This window comes from Pelobates fuscus, chromosome 5 (genome assembly GCF_036172605.1).
Source record: "Pelobates fuscus isolate aPelFus1 chromosome 5, aPelFus1.pri, whole genome shotgun sequence".
Taxonomy (NCBI): domain Eukaryota; kingdom Metazoa; phylum Chordata; class Amphibia; order Anura; family Pelobatidae; genus Pelobates; species Pelobates fuscus.
In genome coordinates, this window is record NC_086321.1 from 53,925,927 (window position 1) to 53,952,774 (window position 26,848).

Below are 26,848 nucleotides of genomic sequence, written 5' to 3' on the forward strand. Positions count from 1 at the left end.
GCGCCATTCGGTAGTTTGGTTCATACGAACAAGGGGAGCAATCGCTCCTAGGAGCCAGGAGGATCCATTCGGGACTTCAATTTACTGAATTGACCGACCACACATGCTGAATTCGTGGAAATGTTTTGGGCAGGAGCCTCGTGTGTGGTCGGTAACTTATGACTTCCATACTTTTTGGGAACCCCTGAAGCGATCTGGGTGAAATTTGAATATGTTGGTCCCCCAAATCGGGGCTATCAGGGGATATAATTTGTGGGGATACCGGTTGTAAAAAGGGGTGTTTTAAATAATTTTTGTGAAAATGGTGTGCCCTCTGCCTGGAGATAATTGGGTTATTCCTTAACTTATCTCAATATCTCCCAGGAGAGAGGGAGGGTGTTACTGTAAATCTGTACACTGATTGGTTATTGTAGTTGTTTACTGTGGGAGGTCCTCTTGCAGGAGGATTCTCATAAAAGCCAGTGTGGCATCAATAAAAGTTATTCCTGTTACACCCTTCATGAAGTCTAGGCTCATGCTTGGGGAATATTCTGTAGTTATAATCACTTATGCTCAGCTATTGGGAAAGTAATAGAAGACCGCAGTACCATAACCACTGCAGGTCAATAAATTGCTATTATGCCCTAATTTTTGTTGTTTTATCTACTCATTGAAATAAATAAAAAAAAGTTGCACTTTAATTTTGCTTAGAGAAAAAAAATCATGTAAATTATCAGAATATTAACTCCAATAGTTCTTTGGCCCTGATTGGGTTACAAATTGTGCGAGGTAGTAATGTTATTATTATTATTATTATTATTATTGTTGCGCCGACAGATTCCATAGCACTTAACAATATTATGAGAGGGGGGATTTAACTATAAATAGGACTATTACAAGAAAACTTACAGGCACAATAGGTTGAAGAGGACCCTGCTCAAACGAGCTCACAGTCTATAGGAAGTGGGGTATAAAACATAGTAGGACAGGAAATAGCAATCAAATAAGGGGGGTGAAGCAGAGCTAGAGGAGAGAGTATGGTGCTGCCCTTTAGGAGAAAGCAAGAGACAGGTAAGTGAGGTAGAGGTTACTGTGGGAGGCTATAAGCTTTTCTAAAGAGATGGGTTTTAAGGCACTTTTTAAACGATTAAAGACTAGGGGAGAGTCTGACATCGGTAGGCAGGCTATTCCAAAGGACGGGACCGCTCACGAGAAGTCCTGTAAACATGAGTTGGTTGTACGCATGCGAGCAGCGGACAGGAGAAGGTCATGGGCAAAGCGGAGAGACCGAGAAGGGGCATATCTATGGATCTGTGAAGAGATATAAGAGGGGCTAGATTGTTCAGTGCTTTATATGTATGGGATAGCACATTTAATTGACTCCTATAGGATACAGGAAGCCAATGTAAGGACAGAGGTGTAAGAGGACCAACTAGAGAGGAAAATCAGTCTGGCGGCAGCATTCATTACAGACTGCAGCGGGGCAATACGGCTTTTGGGAAGACCAATTAGGCGAGGGTTACAATAATCCATGCAGAAAATTATTTCAGAAAGCGGGAGGACATCCAGTCAGAGATGGAAGAAAGGCAAGCAGTGACACGTTGCAGGACGGCAGGGGAGAGGTCCGGGGAGGAGAGATATATCTGGGTGTCATCAGCATACCGATGGAAGTGGAATCCAAAAGAGGAAATACGTTTGCCAAAAAAAAGGCAGGATAAAGAGAAAATAGAAGGGGACCAAGGACAGAGCCTTGGGGGACGCCAACAGAGACAGGACGAGGGTGGAGGTATCATTAGAAAAGGAGACGCTGAATTAGCGTTGGGAGAGATAAGAGGAAAACCACGAGAGTCACAGAGACCGAGTGATTGAAGAGTTTGAAGAAGGAGAGCATGATCAATTGTCAAAGGCAGCAGAGAGGTCAAGAAGAATTAGTATGCAGTAGTGGCCTTTGGATTTAGCTGCGATTAGGTCGTTAGTAACTTTGATAAGAGCAGTAGAGTTGAGAGTGCGGAAGCCAGATTGAAGAGGGTAAAGGAGAGAGTTGGAATTGAGCAAGTGAGACATACGGGAAAGGGAGCGATAGCTAGAGGGGGAGGACGGGTCAAGAGATGTTTTCAGGATAGGTACTACAGTGGCAAGTTTAAGATCAGCAGGGACAATGCCAGAAGAGAGAGAGCAGTTGAAGTTAAATTCTGAATGCATAACTACTACCTTGTGAATGAATCAGAAAGTAAAGTACTATGGGAAGCTCTCAATCATTCTTTTCTATAAACAGTTCCTATGGTAACAATGTAAGTATCACAATTATTTGTCGGCATCTCCCTCTCAAGTAGATTGTACATTTCTCCCAGGAACGTCATTTCATTTAAAGAAAACAAACACACACAAAAAACACAGTTCGTATGCGGAGGTAAATCAGCAGCAAAAAAGAGAAGAGCAGTTTAAAAAGATATTAATGAGGCTTTTCCTATTCTCTCAGTCCAAACAACAGGAAATGTATTTTTCACAATAGCCCCACCCACTTCATAACCCCAATCAATTGCCTTTCAACCTTCCCCCCCAGACCTCCACCTCATTTTCATTGGCATACATGCAACATAAAAACTCATGCAGTCATTTATTTTGTTCTTTCCCACAAAAAACACAATAACCAGCAAGAAGGCCACTGCTCGCCTGTGCTAGATGCATTCACGCACATTTACTGCTGCACAGCTAGTCTACACAGATTATTATACAGTACAATAAAACAAGAGCCATTCTGTGTATGCCCAAGAGTAGATAGACCTGTATATTAGCTTGTAGAATGGTGTTAAAACCTACATCCAGCTACCCATACAAAATGATGGACATGTAGCATGTATGTGCTATACCTCACTGACACTCTCAGCCAATGAATATGCGCATATATTGGCAACGAGTTTCTGCAAAAGTACTTGCGCACATGGCCACCATAGAAAACAAATTCAAACAGTCAAGACGCATGACAAACACACAAAAAAAAGAAAACAAGAAGCAAAAAACAATATCCATTTAAGGTTTACTACCTTAAAAGACATGAGGACATTCCATTCCATGCTAAAAATATTGGGCTCTAACACCATTAGCATGGTATGGAATGTCCGGTATCTCAGTTACGAGCAGCGTGGGAGAGGCAGGTATCAATATCAATACCGGGGGCTTCCTCTGTGAGCCGAGATCCTATTTTTTAGATATACATGGAGGATAATGAAATAAAGTCCTATCTGTCCTTTAATAATTTTTATTAAAACTAGCGAAGTTGAATTTACGATAAATATACAATTCTTAAAGGATCACTATAGAGTCAGGAAGACAAAGCGTTTTTCATGACACTATAGTGCCCTACGGGTGCCCCCACCCTCAGGGTCCCCCCTCCCACTGGGCTGAAGGGGTTAAACTGTTCGTGACCTCTCCACCCCTGCCGACGCCAGCTCCCGAGTGGAGCAGAATGCGCATGCACGGCAAGTGCCGCACACGCATTCAAACTGTCTATATATTGCTCAATGCTTTCCTATGGACGTTCTGCACGTTTATCTGAAACTGCTATGTTTACATGTGATGGGTTAAAACCTGAGGGACCTGGCACCCAGACCACGTCATTGAGCTGAAGTGGTCTCGGTGACTATAGTGTCCCTTTAAAGGACACTATAGTCACCAGAACCACTGCAGCTTAATGTAGTTGCTCTGGTGACTATAGCCTGTCCCTATAGCTTTTTCAATTTCAGAGAAAAGGCAGTGTTTACATTGCTGCTTAGTAACACCTCTAGTGAAAGTCACTCAGACGCCACTACAGAGTCCTGTGTAAGTACTGCACAGTGTGCAGGATCTTTGTTCAGCGTCTCCACGCTTTCCACGGAGGTGCTGAATGTTATATATAGAAAACATGCGCAATATCCTCCCAATGCTTTCCTATAGAAAAGCATTGGTTTAGCTCAGATTTTAAAGATTGATTATCTCAGCAATAAAGGCAGGACAAGCCATGGCGAAACTGGCACAGTGTGGGAAAGAAAGTGCGTAAAAACACCTCTCTCATGAGCAGACACAGACACACACACACACACAAACACTAACACAGAAACACACAAATTTACATTTTCCATTTTAATTTTAAACCACCCAGTCCCCCTACCTTTGGCAGAGCTGAGTGGATCTTTCCCTGGGGTCCAGTGGGGCTGCTCGCTCATCATGCGTGCGAGGGAGCAGTAATCTACCTGCAGCTCCTCTCTGCTCCCTGTAGTGATGCCGGGGCTTGAATTACGTCATATTCCAGCTACTGGCATCACTATACTGCGCAAGGGAGCAGAGAGGAGCTGCAGGAAGATTACTGTTACATCGCAAATTGCCCCATGCAGCCAAGGGCTGTCGCCTGCATGATACCCAAGGGGGCCAGCAGGCTCCATTGTTCCCCCATCCTGCCGCTTTAGCTAAAGGGCTTCAAATCCCAGGCACCAGGGCAAAATTTCTAGTCACCATGGCGCTTGGGATTTGTTGAGCCCTGATATTTAATATTGATGGGTGCACTTAAAGAGAAACACTTCAATTACTCTGGAACAAACACACAGCACAAATTCTAGGTTTTGGTTTGATTCAGAGATCTGACAATTGCCTTGATCCGTAAAAAAAAAAAAAAAAAACACAATATAGAGTTATGAATGTAAATATGTATTCCATACAATATAGTATCCTATTCACTTTTTAGGTAACAAGGACCCACACTGCCAAAGTTTAAAAGATGCGGCGGTATTCACAGGGAAGCTCCACATCATTGGGATCAATGATCTCAGCCAATCCAGTACTTTTCCATAGGAAAGCATTGTTAGTTTAGTATGCAGCAAAGTGCCACGCTATGCCAATCAGATGGTCTCTTTTAGAAATAGTTGAGGTTTTGCAGAAGCGCCTCTACTGGCTGTGAGGGTAAGTAGATATTGCAGGTTAACCATCCAATGTTTGCAGCTGCAGGGTTAAAAGAACGGGCATGGCACCCAAACCACTTCATTGACATAAAGTTGTCTGGGTGGCTATAGTGTTCCTTTAAAACGTCTTGGACATTAATCCATTATTTCTCCTTGTTTTTTTTATTTCTCCACCTTTTTTTAAGTTAAACTAAAAAAAGCAGAGGAGTGTAATCTTTGGCAATTTTTGTCAATAGGCAAAGCTTAACGGGACACAATAGTCACCAGAACAACTACAGCTTATTATATTTGTTCTGGTGAGTGTAATCATTCCCTTCAGGCGTTTTGCAGTAAACATTGGCTTTTCAGAGAAAATACAGTGTTTACAATAGGGATACCTCAACAGGTCACTCCACACAGGTGGCAACTAGAGATGCCTCTACACTCTGCATGGAGACACTGAATTTTCCTCATAGAGATGCATTGATTCAATGCATTTCTATGAGGAGATGCTGATTGGCCAGAGCTGTGTTTGATCTGCCTCCTTGACAAGCTCAGCCAATCCAATGCTTTCCCATTTCCCAAAGCATTGTGATTGGTTGAGATCACCACTTCTGATTATGTCAGCCAAGGAGGAAGGTCAGGGGTACGATTTTACTGTATTTAGGAGGCAAGGGGGGGGCTAGATGGTGCTTTTAACACTATAGGGTCAGGAATACATGTTTGTGTTCCTGACCCTAAAATGTTCCTTTAAGCCAAGTTCCATTTCAGTTGCTAAGTTACCTGCATTATATCAGACAGAAGAATAATACAGAAGGGCAAAATACAGATACCATGGATCGATGAGAACAATATGAAGGTGCCCAGGTATTGAGATCTAGCACAATAATAAATGATAAATATAAATCAAGGCAAATAGCAAGTGAGGGAGTTTAAGCATTACTTACAATTACTTATATATTATTTATATAGCACCAACATATTTCGCATTGCTGTACAATAGGTAAACAAAACAAACCATTCTAACAAAATTTGAATGACATGCTAAAATAATATATGAAGAGGGCCTTACCAAAACACGATTACAATGTAAAAGGATGAGGGAGAAATCAACAAGGGGAATTAAGTGATTTGTAAGTACCGGAGGGAATTTGTAAAGAAAAATTCTAGGTTTCATTTCTGCTATATCTACATATGTGTAAATGTGTGCTTATAGCATATGACCAGCAAACAGCCAGCTGATCAAATTCCAACAACTGCTGACAAACGTAAGATTGCAAGTTATGCAAGTATTACATTGACAATATTGATCTGCTCCAATGCAGACAGGCAGATGTCAAAGAGAACTGAACATCTGACACCGTACAAAAAATAAATAGAACAAAAAAAACATTTAAAAAACTATACACAAATAAATAGAAATTCATGTGCGCACTTCCTTTCAGTCCCGCCGGAAACCGGAACATGAAATTCAAGTTCCAGTACCGCGGTGCGCCCTGTGCTGCCGAGAAACGCTACAAGACAGGTAAGTAATTATGGGACAAGGGGAGGGGGACAGTATGGGAGAGAAGAGAAGACTATGGGGAGGGGAGGGGAGGGGGGATGAAGACTATGGGGAGGGGAGGGGGAATGAAGACTATGGGGAGGGGAGGGGAGGGGAGGGGAGGGGGAATGAAGACTATGGGGAGGGGAGGGGAGGGGAGGGAAGGGGAGGGGGGATGAAGACTATGGGGAGGGGAGGGGAGGGGGGATGAAGACTATGGGGAGGGGAGGGGGGATGAAGACTATGGGGAGGGGAGGGGAGGGGAGGGGGGATGAAGACTGGGGAGGGGAGGGGGGATGAAGACTGGGGAGGGGAGGGGGATGAAGACTGGGGAGGGGAGGAAGACTGGGGAGGGGAGGGGAGGGGGATGAAGACTGAGGGGAGGGGGGATGAAGACTATGGGGAGGGGAGGGGGGATGAAGACTATGGGGAGGGGAGGGGGGTTGAAGACTATGGGGAGGGGAGGGGGGATGAAGACTATGGGGAGGGGAGGGGAGGGGGATGAAGACTATGGGGAGGGGAGGGGGATGAAGACTATGAGGAGGGGAGGGGGATGAAGACTATGGGGAGGGGAGGGGGATGAAGACTATGGGGAGGGGGACACTATGGGACAGGGGAGAAAAAAAATATTCTGAACAAACTGTCCCATAGTAAGAAACACTATGGGACAGTTTGTTCAGAATATATTGTTTACTGGGTTTCTTCCTCTAAAAACTAGGTGCGTCTTATGGTGAGGTGCGTCTTATGGAGCGAAAAATACGGTAATTCTCATTCGTAAGATGCCCCCCATACGGTCTCAAAGGCAACATATCTAATCTGGCAAATTTAAATGTGCAGAAATGGAAATGGGCTTGTGTTATATTTGACCCTGTTACTTTCCAAAACACAATAAAACCTGGACATGTGGGGTACTGTTGTACTCGTTAGATATTACAGAACACAAATATAAGAGAGTGTTAGAGCACTAAAACATATGATGCTGATGATATAATCGGTAATATAACCTTTTTTTTTGGGGGGGGGGGTTTAAATGCAAAAAAAAATTACAAAACCCATTTTGAATACCCTGGGTTGTCTACTTTTCCAAATGGTATGCCATGATGGAGGTAATTTTCATTCCTCAGCTGCAACCTGTACAGGGGGGTACCATTATACTCTTGAGATATTGCTGAACACAAATATGTGTATTTTATTGCAGTAAAAGTTAACCGTATTATGACAATCACAGTTAAAATGCAACGCAGAACTGCAAGAAAAGAACAAAATGTCTTAATTTCTCACACTTTTTAAATATGACTTACCGTAAATTCCTTTTTTCTTAATATGGTGGCAGTGCAATAGGGATGTGCTCTTCCCTGGGACAAGCATCTCAAAGAAATTAAGGTAAAAAAAGATCCTCCCCCATTGAGTATAAAGCACTAACCTTCCAAGATCCCACAGTTTGCAACAATAAGACCTCTTACTGCAAAACTTATCAAAATAAGGCGGGGAAACCTGTACTGCCACCATATTAGGGAAAAAGGAATTTACGGTAAGTAAATTAAAAGTTTTTCCTAACATATGGTGGCAGTACGATAGGGATATATCGAGATCCCCAAAAAATGTAAAATAAATAAAACACCACCAATCTGGGCGGGAATTAGGTAACCACTGCTGAAAGCATCTTACGCCCAAAAGCTGCTTCAGAGGCAGAGAATATGTCTAGCCTATAATGCTTCACAAAGATGTTGAAGGAAGACCACGAAGCAGCTCTGTATATATCCTTTGTAGATGCTTGAGCCTTTTCCACCTATGAAGCAGCCATAGCTTTAGTTGAGTGTGATTTTAATGATGATGGAAAAGGCAATTTTGAGGAAGTGTAGGACAATTTTATGGTATCTACTAGCTATCTAGCCAGACTAGCCTTAAAGGCTGTGAGACCTAAAAAAAAAAAACTGACAAAAAGATGGTCTGATCTTCTGAAGCCAGATGAATGATCAATATAAATTCTAAGGGCTCTTCTAACATCTAGCATATGCCAAGTCTTCTCCCGGCTGACGGATTACCAAAGGAAGGCAGTACAATTAGATTGATAGCCCTTGATGTGATTACTTTCGGAAGAAAGGATGGTTTTGGATGTAGGACAACTTTGTCTGGAAAAAAAAAAAAAAGTGAATTCTGGAGAAGATGAAAGAGCCTGAATTTCACGGATTCTTTTAGCAGATGTTATTGCTACAAAAAGCTTCAGGGAAATTTCATCCAAAGGTTCGAATGGTTCTTTACAAAGGGCCTTAAGAACAACTGACCAATCCCATAAAGGAAAGAAATTTCTCTTAGGAGGTCGGATGAGCTTTACGGCTTTGAAGAATCTCTGAATCAAAAGGTCTGAAGCCAAATTCCAGGAAGTGGCTAAGAGCGGAAAGGTGAACCTTGAGTGTAGATAACCCTAATCCCACATTAAGACCATCCTGTAGAAAATTAAAAATCGTATCTGTAGAAAGAGAACTACTTAGGCAATGATGATCCTTGCACCAGTGAAAATCTTTTGCCCAGATTCTTAAATAAAATGACCGAGGTAGATTTTCTGGTGGAATTAAGTAAAATCCTTTCATCCTTAACACCTTCGTGATGTAAAATCAGCCTTGCAGCAGCCATACTGTCAATCTGAACATCTTCAAGATTTCTAGGGGAATCCCTGCGTCCTCCAAGAGATTTGTTGATAGTGGAAGTTGCCAAGACCTCAAAGGCATTGTCCTCAAGTCTGAGAACCAACTTCGGTTTGGCCAGTATGGAACTACTGCCAGAACAAACACCTTGTCAGTTCTTATTTTTTGTAGAATCCATGGAATGGGGCTTACAGGAAGAAACCCAGAAGCAAGTTTGAAGTCCCAATTGATCGATAGACTATTGAGGACCATAGGAGAGTCTGCCTTGAAAAGGGAGGCAAATCTTACTACCTTTGCATTCTTTCTTCTTGCCATAAGGTCTATGACCGGCCTCCCGAATTTCTCCACAATCTGAGAAAATATCACAGGATTTAGGGACCATTCGTTCTGGGACCATCATGATCTGCTGAGGTTATCTGCTATAATGTTGTTTATACCCCTTATATGAACAGCGACAGATCCTCTAGATGAAGTTGAGCCCATGACATCATTTTTGTGCAGAGTATCTGTAGTTTTCTTATGCTTGTACCTCCCTGTTTGTTGATGTATGTAACAGTAGTTTGGTTGTTGGATTGAATTCCTACCGACTTTCCCAAAATGAGGGTTTTGGATTGAAGAAGGGCATAAAAAACAGTCAGCAATTCTTTGAAATTGGATGACTCCTCTCTTTCTTCTACTGACCATATGCCTTGTTTCATATGGTACTGAAGATGAGCTCCCCATCCTAGATCTGATGCGTCTGTGGTGGTGATGATCCAATACTTTGGTTGAAATGACAGACCTGTGGAATGGATTTGAGTTTCTGTCCATCAGTATAGTTGATTTTTTTTCAGGCTCAGAAATCTCCGTTATGGAATCCAAATCTTCTTTTTTGAACCATTGTGTCAAGATTTCCCACTGTAATGGTCTTGATTCCACTCTGGCCCATTTTACAGCTGGAATGGTAGAAGTGAGATGTCTCAAAACGCTCATGGCTCTTCTTATAGTGCATCCTTGTTGGATGAAGTTATGACTTCTCTAGGTGGATGATCCAACCATGCTCATTCAGGATACTGAGAGTGAATTTCACATGTTCTACAAGAGCGTTTCTTGAGTTTGCCTTGACAAACCAGTCATCTAAGTAGGGAATGGCTGTGATACCTTCTTCCCTCAAAACTGCGGTGATAGGTTCCAAAACTTTTGTAAATATCCTTGGCACTGAGGACAGACCAAATGGTAGGGCTTTGAATTGATAATGAATCTTTGAACCCTTTTTTATGGCAAATCTTAGGTATTTTCTTGAGACCTTGTTCACAGGAATGTGTAGATACGCATCTTTTAAATCCAGTGTTGCCATAAAATCTCCTCTTTGCAGGACCTGTGTCACTGATGTGATGGATTCCATTCTGAAGCGTTGACATGGAATCAGACTGTTTATACTCTTCAGATCTAGAATGGGCCAGAATGACAAATCTGGTTTTGGGACCAGGAACAAATGAGAGTAAACCCCTTGATGGAGATGGGCCTTTGGAACTCTCTCTTTGACACCCTTTTTTAACAGGGTCACAGTGGCTGAAAACAAAGCTTGGTTCTTTAAATTCGATTGGTAGGAGGATACTGGGATATTCGGCTTCGGGGCCTGCAAATCTGATTTTGTATCCATTTTTTACCAGATTTAAAATCCACGGATTTGAAGTGGTGTCTCTCCATCTGTGAACAAACTTTTTTATCCTTCCTCCCACTTTTATGGCTTCAGAATCTTTTGACTGACTGTTCTGATATCTAAACAGGTATCAAAGACAAACGTTGATTGCAGATTCTTTTCTTTGTGCCATCTGGTAGAGGCATAGAACATTCACTACATACCAAATGCTTAGTTTTATAAGCTTTTTTGGGTACTGGAGCAGTCACTTTGTCCTTTTCCATATTGTTAGGACAGACAGGACTAGACATATCTGCAAAAAACAAATATATATCAGTGCTCAACAAATCCCAGGCGCCAGAATTTTGCCCTGACGTCTGGGATTGGTCAGCCCTTGCCCTCCTCCTCCTGTCTTGCAACGCCGTGCAAGCTCTCTGTCCGCCCGTGCGCCGGGAGGAAGTGAAGGGAACTGTAAGTACTTCCTTCCGGCGCTGAGGCCGTGCAGGGGAACCACAAGCCGGCAGGACACCTGGTAAAATCTGCTCTGCTCGCAGCCCGCCCCTATTCCACTGAGCACGCCCCCAGCCCGCCCCTATTCCACTGAGCACGCCTCCGGCTCACCCCTGTACCAGAGAGCACGCCTCCAACTCGCTCCCATTTTGCAGAGCTGGCTACCCGACCCTTCCCCTGCGCGGCTTAAGAGCAAGGAGAAAGTAATTAAAGTTCACTTCCTCCCGGCAAACCGGGATGTGTCTGTCAGTCAGTCAGTCAGTCAGTGAGTGGATGTGTCGGTCAGTCAGTCAGTGAGTGGATGTGTCGGTCAGTCAGTCAGTGAGTGGATGTGTCTGTCAGTCAGTCAGTGAGTGGATGTGTCTGTCAGTCAGTCAGTGAGTGGATGTGTCTGTCAGTCAGTCAGTGAGTGGATGTGTCAGTCAGTCAGTGAGTGGATGTGTCTGTCAGTCAGTCAGTGAGTGGATGTGTCTGTCAGTCAGTCAGTGAGTGGATGTGTCTGTCAGTCAGTCAGTGAGTGGATGTGTCTGTCAGTCAGTCAGTGAGTGGATGTGTCTGTCAGTCAGTCAGTGAGTGGATGTGTCTGTCAGTCAGTCAGTGAGTGGATGTGTCTGTCAGTCAGTGAGTGTGTGGATGTGTCTGTCAGTCAGTGAGTGAGTGTGTGGATGTGTCTGTCAGTCAGTGAGTGAGTGTGTGGATGTGTCTGTCAGTCAGTGAGTGAGTGTGTGGATGTGTCTGTCAGTCAGTGAGTGAGTGTGTGGATGTGTCTGTCAGTCAGTGAGTGAGTGAGTGTGTGGATGTGTCTGTCAGTCAGTGAGTGAGTGTGTGGATGTGTCTGTCAGTCAGTGAGTGAGTGTGTGGGTCTGTCAGTCAGTCAGTCAGTCAGTCAGTCAGTTAGTCAGTGAGTGTGTGTATGTCTGTCAGTGAGTCTGTGTGTCTATCAGTCCAGGTGTCTGTCAGTGAATGTGTATGTTTAGGTCACCAGCCCCCCTTTGATCAATTGGGAATGGTGTTTTTACTCACCTTTTTTCCCCAATGCCATGCCTGTCTCCATACATGAGATTATCAATCTTGATGATCTCAGCCAATCCAATGCTTTCCTGGAGGAAAGCATTGGGAGCTATCGAGCATGCGCGGTAAAATGCTGCACCAATCAGCAATGCATCTCTTTGGGGAGCATTCTGCGCCTCATGCAGATAGGAGACACTTTAGTGGCCATTTGAGTGACTGCCACTAGAGATGTTAATAGGCAGCAATGTAAACACTGCCTTTTCTCTGGAAAGGCAGTGTTTACGTGGAAAAGCTATAGACACCAGAGCCACTACATTAGATGTAAAATGACACAGAGCACTGTGATTGGTTAGATTCCAAGCCCACCAATCAGAGTGCTCTTTGTCATTTTACACAGCGTGGGAAAATTCCAAAGGACTTTCCCACACTGTGTAAAATGACACAGAGCACTCTGATTGGGTGGCTTGAAATCCATCCAATCACAGTGCTCTGTGTAATTTTACACAGCGTGGGAAAGTTCTTTGGAATTTTCCCACGCTGTGTAAAATGACAAAGAGCACTCTGATTGGCTTAAACCAGATTGGCTTAAACCTAATTGCAGGGCGGGGCAAGGCTTATGAAGTGGTGGGGAGCACTGCTCCCTGCCGCTTCTATCTTTACATGTTACAAGGAGGGAGCTGTGTGCTCCCTCCTTGTAATAAACTGAACGAACAAACGAACACTGATACACAGTGTTAGTTTGTTCGTCTGATTTTTTTTCTATTCATTCATTCGTCTGTCTGATGAATGAATGAATGAATGAATGAATAGATGAAATTCCCGTTCGCATGTCCAAGTGTTTAACTGGGCATGTGCGGGAATCTCACAGCATTATCTAGTGTGGGAGATGACGTGTCCCACAGGGACTTCACCTACCCACACAAAGATGGCGGCGCCCTGAATATAGATTGGGGCAGAAAATACAGATTAATAAATAGGTAATATGGGGGGCTTAGGGGCATTTGGGGATGACTAGGGGGTCAATTGGATGTAGTGGAGGCGGGAGGGGGGGTTTAAAAAAAAAAACCGGTATTCGGCCATGACAGTGCCGCTTTAATGACACAAGCAATTTTTGCATTCTGTTTGCATCAAATTGCAGTTTGCATTATACTAATTTATTGCAACAACACATTATATTCAGTTTTTTAAAGGACAGAAAGGGCTTTAATTTGATGTAACAAAGTTTGGAAAAACGGCGCCTTAGAGGGGATATGATAACATTATACAAATATATTCGGGGCCAGTACAAACCATTATCTGGAAATCTATTCATAAACAGGGTTGTACATAGGACACGAGGTCACACATTTAGGCTTGAAGAAAGGAGATCTAAGGCAAAGAAAAGGTTTTTTTACAGTAAGAGCAATAAGGATATGGAATTCATTGCCGGAAGAGGTGGTTTTGTCAGAGTCTATACAGATGTTTAAATTGCAATTGGATAAATACTTGCAAAAACATAACATACAGGGATACAATTTCTAATTAGTGGGCTAATAGCTGCTTGATCCAAGGAGACATCTGACTGCTATTTTGGGGTCAAGAAGGAATTTTTTTCCTTGTTTGTTGCAAAATTGGAAGCGCTTCAGACTGGGTTTTTTGCCTTCTTTTGGATCCACAGCAAAAGCATATGTGAGGAAGGCTGAACTTGATGGACGCAAGTCTCTTTTCAGCTATGTAACTATGTAACATATACAAGTAACATATACATATATAAATGCTTGTTTATTATTTTTAAAAGAAAAAAATGCGGAAAACTTTTTCTTTTTTTTTTACAGTTTTTGCAAAATTAAAGCGTCCATAATTAGTGCAGGTTAAGGAAAGTAATTAAAAATAAATTAAATTACAGAATATATAATTTGTCTAGGAGTTTAAGTTTTTTTTTTGGTAGTTACAGATCACAAAACATAAGGTGTAAAATAAACTTTTAATGTGGAGCAATTTTAGAATTTGTAGGTTTGTCTTGTAAGCTTAATAGCCATAAAAGAAAACAAAATTGCCACCCAAAAGTATATATTTTAGGGGCGGGGCCTGGAAGCCAAGATGGCCGGTCGCACACTCTAAGAGCTCCTGCACTACGGAGTACAAACACGCCACCACAGATCGACCCATTAACGCAAGCGACTCACGGTGACCACTCACGAAATCATGAGAAACAGAATGGTACCGGTCCGGCACCGATGTGGGGCGGAACGACACAGAACGACCATGTGGCCTACAACAGAGCGGAGCCTGAGGCCTGGGGGTGACGGCCGAACTCCCGGCACGGGACCCACTCACAGACATGATCTCAGCACAACCCTGCTACCCCCCCTCTGGACCGGCGGGGGATATCCCGGTCCTCGCTGGGGACGATTACCCCCACACCAGCACCTAGACAAAGTCTAAAGCAATGTGGGTCTGTCCAGGCCCACACAAGATGGCGGCACTGATACAGCCTACTAAAAAACGTGCATTACTTAAACCTCCCAGGAACTTACAGGAGTTCTTCGACCAGATCTGCGCCAGCCTGTGGATCAAACATCGGGCCCAGAGACAGCCCTACAAGATGGCGATCAGAGAGGTGGCGGCGTGGTTCCGCCCGGCAATCCGGCGCCACATGGACGGAAATACACCTCGTACACCCAGAGTGGCCCACCAGCGGGACAGGAGACCAGCACAGAGAGAAGCAACGCCAGGTTTCTGGGGTACCAGCACTTGCGCACCCAAGCCCCGGAGGGGGTCCTACCAACATGCCCAATATGCCTGTACCCCAGCGGCCCCAACCGACACTACCCGGCAGGATGTTCCCCCTTCGTTTGGATGCTCACAGCACCGGCCGCGCCGCTGATCGGGGGGCAGTGAGGCTGGCAACCGACAAGAGACACAGGCGGAGCTCCCCCCAGCATCACACAGGGGACAGAACCTCGATCCAAGGGGCCCACGTGCAACGCCAATGGCCCAGCAGAACGGGCGTTGGCTGACAGGGAACAACTATGGATAGAGGCCTAACCACCTCTATTAAGCACCGGAGGAAGTACCAGCACCACTCCTCCTACATTCCTGGACACTTGTATGTACATTTAGCTAGCGAAGGGCTAGGAGCAATGTCTAATTATTTTTTGTTTGATAATTAACTTCTGTTTAACGCGCGAGATTGGCATGTACCCTAAACACTAGCTTGAACTGCATCGCATAAAGCTACCTTTACTAACCTCTCAACATGTTAATTCCACCGCTATGCTTCTGAGGGGAACATGTTGCACTAAGCGCAAGCTACATCTTTATAATCATAAGCACAACTAATATAATGAGCTACTCTACCCTAGCGTGTAGGCGAACTGTTTACTGCATCACATATACTGCATTACCTGTACTATCTATATTGAAACTAACATAGTTAACGCATGAACCAACACTGCATAACATATATACTTACGCTTTAATCGATGCCTTAATTAATTAATGCTAATGTTACGTTACTGTTACGTTAATTAAGCCTGATAAAATATAAAAATTGTGCCAGTTAATCATACACCCCGCATGTTAAACGTGGGAAACGCCTGAGGATTGCTTTTGGGGCACCTCAAGCCTGTCTGTATCATGCATGTGCACTACAAAAATAAAGAATAAAAAAAAAAAAGTATATATTTATATAAAGTAGACATCACAGGCTATTTACCTAAGGTTATTTTGACACTTTTTACCAGTCATAGAATGACCGGGCTATACAAGCAGAGAATAGTCAAGTTACAAGCTGAGGTCAAAGGAGTAAAAAGAAACGGAACAATAGGACAAGACGAGGTCAAGGATCAGAGAAGACAGGATAAGCAGGAGAAAAAGCCAAGATTCGGTAACCAAGCAGATTACTAAAATCACACCCCAAAACCGGTCTACTTATTCGGCCTGGGTGTGAAAAATTTTAAAACAGTGGCCAAAACATAGGCCAGGCTGAGAGAGGCAATCAGAGCAGAATTAACTGGTCTCAGCTCTTATGCCCCTCTTGTAACACACCCTTCACCTTTTCTGGGGGGGGGGGAGGGGTTCTTTTTGGGGGTTGATGGAATCCTGAAGCAGAAGAGACCTGCCTCCATTCTTTTTTTAGGCTCCACTGATGGTCCCCCCTCTTTGGCACTCAAGCAACCCAGAAATGAGCTGAAACTGAAATGATAGAAATGTGCATTTCAGCTCAGCATTTGTCTTTTTTTTTAATTACAAAGGCAATGTGGATTGCCGTCTGCATTATATATATGCCCACTTTTTTATACCATGCCCTGGTCTTTCACATTATCAAATATGGCTGCATTAGTTGATCAGACAGTTGATGGTTATCACGGTATTTAGTGCCAGCAGTTCATTCTGGCAGAGAGCTGCTGTTTCCCCCTTTTTATTTATTTTTTCTGCTAGAGCCTTTGGGAAACCTGCGCGACTTTTCCGAATAGTGCCTCAGGCCACGGTCTCAAAGCTGTACAGCATTTTTAGAAGTGGGATACCATTATAAAAATTATCAATATACAAGTAATATCCCTTGTTTAGTAGGCATGATTAGGTCCCAGACAATTTTCCCACTTGTCCCTACTATATCTGGGCAACCTGGGGGATCAAGGTTGCTATTCCTTCCTTCGTATACACGAAAGATGCACACATAGCCACTGCCACTTTCACACAATTTATAAAATTTGATCCCATACCAGGATCTTTTGGATGGGATGTACTGTTTGAACCCCAGTCTTCCCTTAAACTTCATTAAGGGGTTCATCAATAGAAATATGTTTTTGGGGAGTATAAATAGTGGCAAATTTTTTGTTAAAGTGGGCAATTAGAGGGCGTATTTTATATAGAAGATTATACTGCAGATGGCCTTTTTGGGCCACTAAAGTGCATAAATCGCAGTATGTCTTCATATCAGTCCTTACTCATTGTCTGGGGGAAAAATGGGGGTATTGCAAATGGGGTTTTAGACCATTACATTCTATTTGTGGGCTTTTTAATTATCACGATTAGCATTGTCAGTGCCCAGAATTGTTTCAATTCTGGCACACTGGTTGGTTTCCATCTCTCTTTCCTGGCGATAAGAGACTCTTGATTGTGTGCCAGATACTGCTCAGCGTACAGATTAGTCTGGGTGACTATCTCCCCAAAAATCTCATCCCCCAAGAACAGCTGCACATAATCCAGCGCATTATAACCACACAGGTCAGCCTGTATGCAAGGATTGGCAGTGAACACTGGGATGTCTGGTGAAAAATTATTAGGATGTACCCAGTCATCTTCGCAATGTTGAGCATTAGGGGAATCAGCGATTTCTCCTGATGATCCTGCAGTATCTGGCACATAGTTCCTGTCCCCTGCGTCACTCCCTGAGGCAGTGTCCGTCGCCTCTGAGTCGACCGCTAACAGGGCATAAAACTCCTCTGCCCTATACTTCCTAAGCATTATGTATTAGGGTAATAAACTTTAACCAAATAACTAAACTTTATTTATTTATTTTTTATCCCTAACTAGCTTATCACTAAATTCCCCAATTCACACAACCCCAACTAACTAAATCACACATTAATAAAATTAAATATTAAAATGTAACCCTAAAAAAATCTAATTTAAACCCTTAAGAGGGGGGAAAAAAAAATAGTTCACAGTAAAGTACTGTGATCAGTATTTTGATCACTGCTGGCAGTGATCAGCCAGCAGGGAAAGGGTTAATTTTTTTAAAAGACCAGGGTAAAGGGGATTTGGAACCTCTTCAGACAATTTATTCACTTCAGGGACACAATGTAACAACGATCTGTCTCTCTCCACTTCAAAAACCCACAAGAGGTGGAGGGAGGCGGATCTGATATCCCAGCAGCATTGTGACCGCGGTGACTGGCTGTCACAGCAATCACGTGGGCTGGGACATCACAATTTGCGGTTGCTGGTCTGCCCCTGACTTGGACGCACCCAGCAACAGCGTTAACCCAGAGATTGCCGGTACCACAGGGTTAGTTTTAGCGCATGACGGATCAGGTCCGTCATTCGGCGTTAAGTGCTTCACCCGCATGACGGACCTGTTCCGTCATCTGTCATTAAGGGGTTAAAGGAGCACTATATTGCCAGGAAAACAAACACGTTTTTCTGGCACTATAGGGTTATTAGGTCCCCCCTCCCACTGGTGACCTCTCCTTCCCCTGCCAACGTCAGCTCCCGAGTGGTCAATACTTTACTATGGGGATCTGTACTCATGCTGAGTCAGGGAGACAGCCACTAGAGGCTGGATTAACCCTGCAGTGTAAACATAGCAGTTTCTCTGAAAATGCTATGTTTACAGCTGCAGGGTTAAAACTAGAGGAACATGACACCCAGACCACTTCATTGAGCTGAAGTGGTCTGGGTGCCTATAGTGGTCCTTTAAGTGGTTAAAGTAACACTTCATGTACCATAACCACTACAGCTGAGGAGTAGTGGTCTAGGCTCCAGAAGTGCCCTGGCCTAATACCACACTGTAAGAAACCAAACATTCTTATCATAGTTTGACAACTTACCATAGTCCCACCAGGCGCCAGTACTAGCTCCACTCTGAAAAGGCAGTGTTTACATTGAAAAGCATGCAGGGACAGGCTTTAGACACCAGAACCACTACATTAAGCTGTAAGGCTCTGGTGACTATAGTGGCACTTTAAGAATTATTTTTTTGTCTATGAAAATAAAGTTTTGTTAGTATAACAAAACTTTTTTTGTTTTTAGCTGGCTCCTAGATTCAAAGCAAATTTGTCAAGCTCTGGGTTAACGGAATACTCCAAGCACCAACAACACTACAATGTGCATTGAAACTTATGATTTTGGTACTTAGACGGTCTATAAAGATGATTTCATATCCATGCATAACTACTGGGTAATGTTAATTACAGTTCTATTCAATCTACCAAATGTTCAGGGACTGATATGGCACACATTTCTCTGTGACTATCATTTAACAATCACAAATAACTACACATGATGTTAAATATAGCACTGAAGAGTGCTTAATTTTCATAGTTAGGCCATGCAAACTGCAATTATTATTTTATATTGCAAGCCGTGTACAAGGTAATTGTTGGAGATACATGTACTCATCATGTGACTGCATATAATAGACATTTTCACAAATGTTAAAACATTGCAGTAAGCTTTTTAGCGATTTAAATTCATAAATTAATTATACAGACATTATCATCTGCTTTACACATTATATTAATTTTAAGCCTGGGGTCATTATTATACAAACATGTATTCCTGACATTATAGTGGTAAAATCACTGTTTAGTTCCCACACCCCTGCATTCCTTTTTAAAGTTGATTTTACTCACCTTTTCTCCCAAGCCATGCCGGTTTTGCCGCAGTCGATGCCGCGCCTTTGTGGCCGAGATCATCAAACTTGATAATCTTAGCCACTCCACTGCTTTCCCATAGGCAAGCATTGGGAGGCTAATGCCTGAAAAAGAAGTCTTTACATTAAATAAAAAAAAAAAGCCTGCAGTGACAGGCTATAGATACCATAACAACTACATTAAGTTGTAGTTGTTCTGGTGACTATAATGTCCCTTTAAGTAACCAGTCTTGCTATGCTAGCACAAAAAAAGAGTACATTCTGCTTATCAAACCCGACTTATTCCACTATTTTTATATCCCCAAATTTTAGCTTGGCTACTCCCCTCCCACGCCAAAGTACTGAAGCTCCCCTCATGTTTAGTTGCCCAACCACAGTGAAGAGGAAAAATGGAGTCCACTGTGTCCCCGATGATCAGTGGAAGTGATTGATATTGTTGGGACACCTGTTATCACTGTATCTTAAAGGAACACTATAGTCACCTAAATGACTTTAGCTAAATAAAGCAGTTTTAGTGTATAGATCATTCCCCTGCAATTTCACTGCTCAATCCACTGTCATTTAGGAGTTAAATCACTTTGTTTCTGTTTATGCAGCCCTAGCCACACCTCCCCTGGCTATGATTGACAGAGCCTGCATGAAAAAACTGGTTTCACTTTCAAACAGATGTAATTTACCTTAAATAATTGTATCTCAATCTCTAAATTGAACTTTAATCACATACAGGAGGCTCTTGCAGGGTCTAGCAAGCTATTAACATAGCAGGGGATAAGAAGATCTTAATTAAACAGAACTTGCAATAAAGAAAGCCTAACTAGGGCTCTTTTTACAGGAAGTGTTTATGGAAGGCTGTGCAAGTCACATGCAGGGAGGTGTGACTAGGGTTCATAAACAAAGGAATTTAACTCCCAAATGGCAGAGGATTGAGCAGTGAGGCTGCAGGGGCATGTTCTATACACCAAAACTGCTTCATTAAGCTAAAGTTGTTCAGGTGACTATAGTGTCCCTTTAATGTTTTTTTGTTATAAAAACATTATGCTCACTCTGCTCAACATTTCTTGGTATGGGATTCACTCTGAGAGTGAGTGACTACAAGATTAGCAATGCAGAGTAACGAGCTGATACCAACTGATCCATGTCCAGACCAGAGCTTATTTACATTTACCTAGCAATCACACTACTTGCAGTTAAATGCCACATTTTTAAACAAGTTCCATAACGAATCCCTCACTCATATTGTAGGATAAATTTTATGAGACTATCCCAGCAACAGCACTCATCATAAGAGGTCAAATATATTTTCTATATCAGTCCACCTGTTCATGTGCTGCAGCATTACATCAGAGGGTGGAACGCAATTCAGCACTGAGGTCAGCAGCACTACTTGAAAATCTTGTCCTGTTGTCATAGCTACATGAAGCATCAATTATTTTCAAATTGTTATTCCATGTGAGTAAATAACATGAGGTCACCACAATAATTCAGCTAGCTACGCAAAAAATGTAAAGATCATAACTTACAAAAGGCATATGCCTCGGAATATTATTTCTTTGTTGCAAATCTGCGGCTTCTATGTTTCAGCATTAAGCCAGAAGTGGCAGATATTTCTATTCCAATTCTGGCATCTTAATGTGAGATATACAGTATATATCCCATAGGACTTACGGAATATGTAAACCTACATTTTTACAAAATCACCACAGCTATATGGAAAGATTAGTGAGATAGGGACTGGGAGCTTGGAGTACATTACCTACGCAAAGTGCGTACGTAACGGTGATGCTTGTAAGATGTCTTCAAACTCACACAAAGCATTAATGGTGTAAATTAATTTGAAAATATTGAAAAAGTAATACTCTCCTAAATTTCGCATAAATGTAATTACACTCTCTGCATAACACACTCACATAAGCATACATTTGAATCATGGGATCTAAATCTCAGAAGAAAATTAATTGTCCTCTCTCCATAGGCTTCTCATTAAAATTTCTTCTCCTCCAACATCTACCTCCAGCTTTTATGTAGATAGTGTTCTTATGACAACTGCGGGCCTCGCCATGGAATATCAGGCTTTCCCCTTTTCTTTGCAAATAACCATCAGAGTTATACAAATTTCTAAGACAGAGACTTCTTTAAAAGAGCACATAACAGCAAATCAAGAAATGTTAAGGTAACATTTAAAGTGTCCAATCCATAAGTCAATTTGTCTATAATGACTAGACTTTCATGAAACCCATCTTTAATTTAAATAAAAATGTAAATAAAATTCCCTGTACATCACACCTTCACAACAACTCAAGCCAGCACACGTAAAAGTGACAGCGAAGAATATAAAGCTACAATTTAATAGCATTAAAAAATAAAAAAGATAAAATTAGCCTACTGAATATTACCAGATAAGGGCCTCAGTTTAACCAATTAAGGACCAAACTTCTGGAATAAAAGGGAATCATGACATGTCACACGTCATTTGTGTTCAAAAGGGGTTAATATTGTTCGATAAGCTTATCAAATGATTTAAACATTTCGGATAAACTTTTTTAGTTTTTTTTTTTTATCAATTTTGAATTTACATTTTTTAAATATATATTTTAATGCATTCATTTATATACTACTTTTTGATATTTGAAATGCTTATCCAAAAACATTAAATCAAGATCATGATTTGATAGCAGACATTTGCTAAATCAGTAAAGGTTCTCAAACACCCAAAAGAGTAAACAAAAACTGCCACATTATAGCTCACGTGTTTGCAATTGCAGAGTTAATGGATGTGAACATATCAAAGGTTTACGTCAGTCGATATCATATCGATCAACAGTCTCAATCAGGGGGACAGTCCCGACTGAGGGGTCCTAATTTTAATTTGTTATACACCAGAGAACATTCTGCAAAATGTGCAACACAGTTAAAGTCCTTGCATGAAATGCATATAATGTGAATGATGGGAGTTGCAGTGTTAGGTCAGAATGTATAGAGTGATACTGTGATTCATTCACTGTGTATAACAAAGTTTGCAGTACAAGGCAAAAAAGGTCTGCCTAGTGGATGTATGTAAAACACTGAAGAGGGAGGGGGTAGCTGTGTGGGGGCTAACAGGTAGGTGCCATTCACTATTGAGGATAGTGGAACCTAGAAAATATAGTCTGTCCACACTAAATGTGCCCAGGGTGATGGGAATAAGCAAGAAGGAAAGCAGGTATCCATAGTATGGGTGGTGGGAGTTACAGCACAAAGCCTAATACAAAGTCGGTAACCATGACGTACATGTTGGGCACTATTGAGGATAGTTGGAATTGGTTGCTGAGGTTGTTGGCAATGCAGTATGAGTGTTGACAGACAGCTGTTATTCAGAAATGAGAGTGGAAGTAAATGCAGTAGGACGGTGGTAGACCTGACAGACAGACCTAAGACGGCACTGAAGTTGGTGGAAGCTACTTTGTAATGTTGGTACTCAGGGTTGTGTAGGGTGATGGGAGTTGCAATAGAAGGGATGACCAGTTGATATTAAGAATAATTAAAGGTGCAAATGAAGTACAAAGGCCGACAGAGCTTATGGGTAGATGTCAACCTACACTGGGGCTAGGAGGAGTTGCAGTGTGAGACAGTAATGAGGGTTATGACAGCTTCTGTGTGATGTCATGACTGAACTGGGTCAGGTTAATGGCAAGCAAATGTCAGTACTGAGTTTGGTGGGAGTTACAGCAAATGTTGATAGGTAAATGTCACTTAGTATTAGTGGTGGTAAAAGTTTTTGTTTGAGTGGTAACAGAGTTGACAGGCAGATGTCGGTCAGGAGGGTATTTACCTGCATGAGGGATGACCGTATTGACAGTGGTGAGAGTTTTAGTATGATAGCTGGTAGAGCAGACAAAATAGTGGTAGTAGCAGTGTGAGGCCATGTAGTACCGAGAGCAATGGGAGTTGTGTGTTCAGATAGTACTGAGGGTAGTGTTTGTGGCGTGTGAGGTCAGGTAGTACTGAGGTTAGTGGCAGTGTGAGATAAAGTAGCACTGTGTGGGTTGTAGGGGGGTCAGGTAGTATTGAGAGTAGTGGGGGTTGTAGTGTTGTCAGCTAGTGCCAAGGGTAGTACTGAGGGTGGTGGGGTTTAGTAAGGTCAGTTAGTACGGAGGATACTGTGAGTCGTACTGAGGTCAGGAAGTACCAAGGATAGTGGGGGTTGTAGTAAGGTCAGTTAGTACTGAGGATAGTGGGGGCTGTAATGAGGTCACATAGTACTGAGGACAGTGGGCGATGTAGTGAGGTTAGGTAGTACTAAGGATGGTGGGGTTGTAGTGAGGCTAGTTAGTACCAAGGGTAGTGGAGGTTGTAGTGAGGCTAGTTAGTACCAAGGGTAGTGGGGGTTGTAGTGAGGTCACATAGTACTGAGGGTAGTGGGGTTTATAGTTAGGCCAGGTAGAACCTAGGGTGGTGGGGGCAGTAGTGAGGTCAGGTAAAATGGATGGTGGTGGGGTATTTCCTTTGGTAAGGTAGTACGGAGAGTGGTGAGGGTTGTATTGAGGGTGGTGGAGGTTGTGGTTAAGTCAGGTCGTATTGAGGGTGGTGAGTTTTGAAGTGGGGTCAGGTAGTACGGAGGGTGGTGGGGGTTTTAGTGAGGTTTGGGAATACTGAGGGTAGTGGGGGTTGTAGTGAGGTTTGGGAATACTGAGGGTGGTGGGGGTTGTAGTGTGGGTCAGGTAGTACTGAGGATGGTGGGGGTTGTAGTGTGGGTCAGGTAGTACTGAGGATGGTGGGGGTTGTAGTGTGGGTCAGGTAGTACTGAGGATGGTGGGGGTTGTAGTGTGGGTCAGGTAGTACTCAGGATGGTGGGGGTTGTAGTGTGGGTCAGGTAGTACTGAGGATGGTGGGGGTTGTACTGAGGGTGATGGGAGCTGTAGTGAGATTGATGGGAGCTGTACTGAGGGTGATGGGAGCTGTATTGAGGGTGATGGGAGCTGTATTGAGGGTGATGGGAGCTGTATTGAGGGTGATGGGAGCTGTACTGAGGGTGATGGGAGCTGTACTGGGGGTGATGGGAGCTGTACTGGGGGTGATGGGAGCTGTACTGGGGGTGATGGGAGCTGTACTGGGGGTGATGGGAGCTGTACTGAGGGTGATGGGAGCTGTACTGAGGGTGATGGGAGCTGTACTGAGGGTGATGGGAGCTGTAATGAGAGGTGTGCGGGCCCTGTCTCCCGGTGTGTCACAGAGCGGCCCCTGTCCTCGGTTACCTTGTCCTGCCTGCTCTTGCTCCGGACTTTCCGTGGTCTCACGGCCTCGGCCATTCTGTCCGGTGGGTGCTGTGGCCCCTGGGGCCCGAGATGTGTCAGTAGTTCTGTCAGCTGACAGCTCTGTAAACACGGACATAATCCACAGCGCCGGCAGAGGGCGCTCACAGGGCAGAACCATCCGACCAATGAGATGACTTCACTGCGTACGGAGCCCGAGGAGAGTCAATCGGCTCAGACCGCGAATCTGCCTAGTTCACATCCTGTGTATTCTGCTGTTATCCCTTCATTTATTACATACAGCTCAATTCAACCACAACTACAGAGATAACCAGAACTGTGTATTATCTCATCTCAGCAACCCTAACTACAGAGATAACCAGGGCAAACTAGTATCTCATCACAAAACAACCCCTACTACAGAGATAACCAGGGCAAACTAGTATCTCATCACAAAACAACCCCTACTACAGAGATAACCAGGGCAAACTAGTATCTCAACACACAGCAACCCCAACTACAGAGATAACCAGGGCAAACTAGTATCTCATCACAAAAAAACCCTACTACAGAGATAACCAGGGCAAACTAGTATCTCATCACAAAAAAACCCTACTACAGAGATAACCAGGGCAAACTAGTATCTCATCACAAAACAACCCCTACTACAGAGATAACCAGGGCAAACTAGTATCTCAACACACAGCAACCCCAACTACAGAGATAACCAGGGCAAACTAGTATCTCATCACAAAAAAACCCTACTACAGAGATAACCAGGGCAAACTAGTATCTCATCACAAAAAAACCCTACTACAGAGATAACCAGGGCAAACTAGTATCTCAACACACAGCAACCCCAACTACAGAGATAACCAGGGCAAACTAGTATCTCATCACACAGCAGCCCCAACTACAGAGATAACAAGGGCAAACTAGTATCTCATCACAAAACAACCCCTACTACAGAGATAACCAGGGCAAACTAGTATCTCATCACACAGCAACCCCTACTACAGAGATAACCAGGGCAAACTAGTATCTCATCACACAGCAACCCCAAGTACAGCGATAACCAGGGCAAACTAGTATCTCATCACAAAACAACCCCTACTACAGAGATAACCAGGGCAAACTAGTATCTCATCACACAGCAGCCCCAACTACAGAGATAACCAGGGCAAACTAGTATCTCATCACACAGCAGCCCCAACTACAGAGATAACCAGGGCAAACTAGTATCTCATCACACAGCAACCCCAACTACAGAGATAACCAGGGCAAACTAGTATCTCATCACACAGCAACCCCAACTACAGAGATAACCAGGGCAAACTAGTATCTCATCACACAGCAGCCCCAACTACAGAGATAACAAGGGCAAACTAGTATCTCAACACACAGCAACCCCAACTATAGAGATAACCAGGGCAAACTAGTATCTCATCACACAGCAACCCCAACTACAGAGATAACCAGGGCAAACTAGTATCTCATCACACAGCAACCCCAACTACAAAGATAACCAGGGCAAACTAGTATCTCATCACACAGCAACCCCAACAACAGACATAACCAGGGCAACTAGTATCTCATCACACAGCAACCCCAACTACAGACATAACCAGGGCAACTAGTATCTCATCACACAGCAACCCCTACTACAGAGATAACCAGGGCAAACTAGTATCTCATCTCAGCAACCCTAACTATAGACATAATCAGGGCAACTAGTATCTCATCACACAGCAACCCTACTACAGAGATAACCAGGGCAAACTAGTATCTCATCACACAGCAACCCCTACTACAGAGATAACCAGGGCAAACTAGTATCTCATCACACAGCAACCCCTACTACAGAGATAACCAGGGCAAACTAGTATCTCATCTCACATCAACCCCTACTACAGAGATAACCAGGGCAACTAGTATCTCGTAACACAGCAACCCCAACTGCAGAGATAACCAGAGCTGTGTATTATCTCATCTCAGCAACCCTAACTATAGACATAACCAGAACTGTGTATTATCTCATCTC

The 26,848-nt window shown here is 43.2% G+C and overlaps 1 protein-coding gene across 1 annotated transcript in view; it reads right to left on the reverse strand.

The window, feature by feature from the left end:
* EPG5 (ectopic P-granules 5 autophagy tethering factor) overlaps positions 1-24,945 on the reverse strand; it is a 103,846-nt gene extending 78,901 nt beyond the window's left edge. Inside the window, exon 1 of the mRNA XM_063453849.1 lies at positions 24,811-24,945. Within this exon, the coding sequence (XP_063309919.1) occupies positions 24,811-24,864 (54 nt within the window). The 5' untranslated portion in view covers positions 24,865-24,945. The remainder of the gene's footprint in view (positions 1-24,810) is intronic.
* Between the last annotated feature and the right edge of the window lie 1,903 nt (positions 24,946-26,848).